At 36.1% G+C, this 5,138-nt stretch overlaps 1 protein-coding gene across 1 annotated transcript; it reads left to right on the plus strand.

Moving 5' to 3' along the window:
- The first annotated feature begins 394 nt into the window (after positions 1-394).
- LOC143081886 (uncharacterized) lies at positions 395-4,743 on the plus strand. The gene is made up of 4 exons (XM_076257544.1): positions 395-1,004; positions 1,550-1,623; positions 3,369-3,588; positions 4,298-4,743. Exons 1-4 carry the CDS (start codon positions 464-466, stop codon positions 4,489-4,491), a joined length of 1,029 nt encoding a protein of 342 aa, XP_076113659.1. The 5' UTR covers positions 395-463; the 3' UTR covers positions 4,492-4,743.
- Positions 4,744-5,138: the final 395 nt, after the last annotated feature.

The following is a 5,138-nucleotide window of genomic DNA, read 5'->3' on the forward strand; positions in this document are numbered from 1 at the left end:
GAGAACACGCCAAGAGAAAAAGAAGAGAACACACCAAGAGAAGTAGAGAAGGCGTCAAGAGAACGCACCAAGAGAAGAAAAGAACGCACCAAGAGAAGAAGAGAAGGCGCCAAGAGAAGAAGAAAAGGCACCAAGAGAAGAAGAGAACGCACAAAGAGAAGAAGAAAACACACACAGAGAAGAAGAGAACGCACCAAGAGAAGAAGAGAACATGTCAAGAGAAGAAGAGAACGCACCACGAGAAGAAGAGAACGTGCCAAGAGAAGAAGAGAACGTACCAAGTGAAGAAGAGAATGTGCCAAGTGAAGAAGAGAACATGTTAAGAGAAGAAGAGAACGCACCACGAGAAGAAGAGAACGTGCCAAGAGAAGAAGAGCACGTACCAAGAGAAGAAGAGAACGTGCCAAGAGAAGAAGAGAATGCGTGAAGGGAAGAAGAGAACGTGCTAAGTGAAGAAAAAAACATGCCAAGAGAAGAAGAGAACGCACCAAGTGAGGAAGAGAACGTGCCAAGAGGAGAAGAGAACGTACCAAGAGAAGAAGAGAAGGCACCAAGAGAAGAAGAGAAGGCACCAAGAGAAGAAGAAAACACGCCAAGTGAAGAAGAGAACGTGCCAAGTGAAGAAGAGAACATGTCAAGAGAAGAAGAGAACGCACCACGAGAAGAGAACGCTCAAAGAGAAGAAGAGAACACACCAAGAGAAGAAGAGCGCGCACCAAGAGAAGAAGAGAATGTGCCAATAGAAGAAGAGAAGGCGATAAGAGAAGAAGAGAAGGCATCAAGAGAAGAAGAGAACGCGCCAAGAGAGGAAGAGAACGCGCCAAGTGAAGAAGAGAACGCACCAGGAAAAGAAGAGAACGCACCAAGTGAAGGAGAGAACGCACCAAGAGAAGAAGAGAACGAACAGCAGACGCATTCTGAGTATTGTGATGCATTTCTAAGTGAAACAATAATCGCGATCACCCATGACGAATATAAAAATACAGCTTTAAAACAGAAACTTGGTATGTATACGACAAAAATGAATAATAACATTCTCGTGTAAATTGTTCTACATTTGTCATTTCAAAGTCTTTTAAGGGTAACTATGCGGTATGGGTTTTCTCATTGTTGAAGGCCGTATGGTGGTTTTATAAATATCAACTTCTACATCATTTGGTCTCGGGTGTAAGGTTGTCTCATTGGCAATCATACTGCATCTTCTTATTTTTAATCATAACCAGAATATACATTTGGTTTGCTTATGTTCTTTTTATGTGATTGACAAATTGATGTCTAAACGGCCACGTGATTCATTGCTAGCAGCCACAGATAGAAAATATTTCAGTCAAATTAGATTATTATATAAAAACTCAGCCTTCCTTATCATAAAAGTGCGAAAAGTCTTCAAGCTGGATGTCACGTATGAAACATTTGTCACTGGACATTAGGCAATCAACAATTATTCAATCAATGGATGTTTAAAGCAATAACAGAATTGTATTAATAAATAAGCCATTCACAATATATTATATACGCTACGTTCAAGTCCTTTTTTTAAATTTTTCAGGAGGACCAGTAGTTAAAAAGACATTTGAGCAGGAAAAGGCAGAAAATTCACTTAAAGAAGCTGTCGGATATAAGGTAAAACATACAAGAGGGTTTGAATGGGATGTCCTTCATTTCTTTGCTCTTTATTTTTAACTCTTTTTCTCCTATGTTCTATTTATTTTGACCATTATTCTCTATTCTTTAACCTATTTTCACACTATTATTCTCTATTCTGATCTTTAAGCCTATTTTTCTCTATTCTAATGTTTAAGCCTATTTTTCTCTATTCTTTATTTGTGTTGTCCTTTATTCATGATTCTATAAATCCTATCAAGACCCTCATACAAGCATTGACACTAAACTTTGATAACTGAAAGCATGCAAAATATTTCCGACAAATCAAAGGTGATATGCCATACAGCACAATGAGAAAAACTCACATATTGTGCATTATTTCACAGTAATCATGAAAGGACCAAAGGCAGATTGTCACCGACTTCCGCGATCGTGTCACATTTTCAGTAATTCGTATTAATTAATTTTATGTTGTATATGTTCTATTTTGTCGACTGATTTTGTTTTTCTTTGTTGTCTGTTTTTGTCTTGAAGTTGTCTGTTTTGTCTTGCTGTTGTCCGTTTTAATTTGGTGTTGTGTGTTTTGTCTTGGTGTTGTCTATTTTATTTCGGTGTTGTCTGATTTGTCTTGCTGTAGTTCGATTTATTTCGGATTAGTCTGTTTTGTCTTGTTGTTGTCCGTTTTATCTTGGTGTTGTCTGTTTGTCTTGCTGTTGTCTGTTTTGTCTTATAGTTTTCTGTTTTTCCTTGTGGTGTTGTCTGTTTTGTCTTGGTATGTTTGTTTTTCCTTGGTGTTATCTGTTTTATTTTGGTGTTGTCTGTTTTGCCTTGCTGTTGTTCGTTTTGTCTTGCTGTTGTGTTTTGTCTTATAGTTGTTTGTTTTTCCTTGGTGTTATCTGTTTTTTCTTGGTGTTGTATGTTTTATTTTGGTGGTATCTGTTTTGTCTTGCTGTTGTTCGTTTTGTCTTGCTGTTGTCTGTTTTGTCTTATAGTTGTTTGTTTTTCCTTGGGGTTGTCTGTTCTTTCTTGGTGTTGTCTGTTTTATTTTGGTGTTGTCTGTTTTATTTTGGTGGTGTCTGTTTTGTCTTGCTGTTGTTCGTTTTGTCTTGCTGTTGTCTGTTTTGTCTTATAGTTGTTTGTTTTTCCTTGGTGTTGTCTGTTTTTTTCTTGGTGTTGTATGCTTTATTTTGGTGTTGTCTGTTTTATTTTGGATTTGTCTGTTTTGTCTTGCTGTTGTCCGTTTTATCTTGGTGTTGTCTGTTTGTCTTGCTGTTGTCTGTTATGTATGTCTTATAGTTGTCTGTTTTTCCTTGGTGTTGTCTGTTTTATTTTGGTGTTGTCTGTTTTATTTAGGTGTTGTCTGTTTTGTCTTGCTGTTGTTCGTTTTATCTTGGTGTTGTTCGTTTTGTCTTACTGTTGTTCGTTTTGTCTTGCTGTTGTCTTTTTGTCTTATAAAAGTTTGTTTTTCCTTGGTGTTGTCTGTTTTTTCTTGGTGTTGTATGTTTTATTTTGGTGTTGTCTGTTTTATTTAGGATTTGTCTGTTTTGTCTTGCTGTTGTCCGTTTTATCTTGGTGTTGTCTGTTTGTCTTGCTGTTGTCTGTTTTGTCTTATAGTTGTCTGTTTTTTTTTTGGTGTTGTCTGTTTCCCTGAAGCTCGTAAATATTTGCTCCATATTCATTTCTTTTTAGCAGTAATATTTGTTAATAATAAGCTTTAAACTTTATTCATTTGACATACGAAATACCTAAATTAATATTTGTAGAATCCTGTCCACAGTTCTGAACGGGATAGGATAGTCGGTGTAGAGACAACGAGGGAGAAAAATGCTAGAAAAGAAAAGATGATAAATAAAAATTACAAAGCAGTAGACGAAATAATGAAAAGATATACTAAGGATTTAAAAATACAGCGAGAAAAGGAACTAAAGTGGAAAAAACAGATGGCAAAGATTGAAAGGAAAGAGAAAAAGAGATTAGAAAAAGGTATTAACTTGTCATTTTTTTCTTTGTTTCTCCTGTCATTTTTTTGTGTTGATGACAGATCTGTCTTATTATCTGCTTCTTTATAACCTCACCATTGGAGACTTCATATAAAAAAAGGAGATATGGTAAGATTGGCAATGAGACAACTATCCACAAAAGACCAAAATGAAACAGACATTAACAACTATAGGTCACCGTACGGCCTTCAACGATGAGCAAAGCCCATACCACATAGTCAGCAAGATAAAAGGCCCCGATAAGACAATGTAAAACAATTCAAACGAAAAAAACTAACGGCCTTATTTATGTAAAAAAATGAACGAAAAACAAATATGTAACACATAAACAAACGACAACCACTGAATTACAGGCTCCTGACTTGGGACAGGCACATACATAAATAATGTGGCGGGGTTAAACATGTTAGCGGGATCCCAATCCTCCCCCTAACATGGGACAGTGGTATAACAGTACAACATAAGATTGAAATGCCAATCAGAGCATGATATATTGTAGGAGTGGATCCAACACTGTATTTTATAGACACTTATCTATTTTCAAAGGCTGTATATTGCCCTTTTTTGTTTTGATATCTAATGATTTTGTAAGTGCTGTCGGCACAGTTATACCCGAAAGGATGGTCAGTAACCCCCACCCCCGGGGTATGATATACTAATCATCAACATGATATTTTCATATATATCTACAGAGATGAAGAAAAAAGAAAAGATCATAATGAAAAACTTGAAAGTTTTTGATATTGAAAAGAAGGATAAACAAGACTATGACAAAGTTCGTGAAAACGAAAACGAAGAAGAGAATAAGAACACAGTTGTATTAAGGATTTATAATTTTATCCGAAATCTCTCTTGTTTAAAAAGACAGAAAACAGACGTTCAGTAATGAACCATCAATTACTGTTAAATAAATGTTTACATTTAGATATGTGTTTTTCTATAATTTTGCATGTTTTCTTCTCAATAAGAAAAAAATATCAGAACATCCAGTCCGACAAAAGTTAAGCACCACCGAAATATAACTGGCAATATTTTTTTAACTATTGCGAAAAAAATATTAATGTTTGGTGTTATGAATCACCTTTAACATACACTAAGAAAATTCATTACGACCAAAAAGTGGAACTCCGATAAAGCAGTCAAGCAACCTTTAATCAATGGTCATCTGCGCGTTTACAAATACACTGTTTCTCCAGGTGATCGTGTTAGTGTTCGTACATTAGTCCGTCGACTTCATAGAGGCAAATGAAGAGCAAGTAGTGGTGTATAGAGACCTGTACTTACAGGCAGGCACTCTACCGTCAGGTTTCAATGGGATAATGACTATCTATGCTTGAACATAAGAAGCTGACAAAACACTCATTGGTTAGCTGGGAGTCATGGACATGGACGACAACTCTAGACCACACAGGGCAAGGATTTTAACCGATTCCAAAGAGCAACAAGCTATTTTCACTATTTTTTGGCTGTCCTTGTCTCCATACATAAACCCTTTCAAACGTGTCTGAGATGCCATAGGCGGAAATCTCAATC

The sequence above is a fragment of the Mytilus galloprovincialis genome, chromosome 7 (genome assembly GCF_965363235.1).
Source record: "Mytilus galloprovincialis chromosome 7, xbMytGall1.hap1.1, whole genome shotgun sequence".
NCBI lineage: Eukaryota > Metazoa > Mollusca > Bivalvia > Mytilida > Mytilidae > Mytilus > Mytilus galloprovincialis.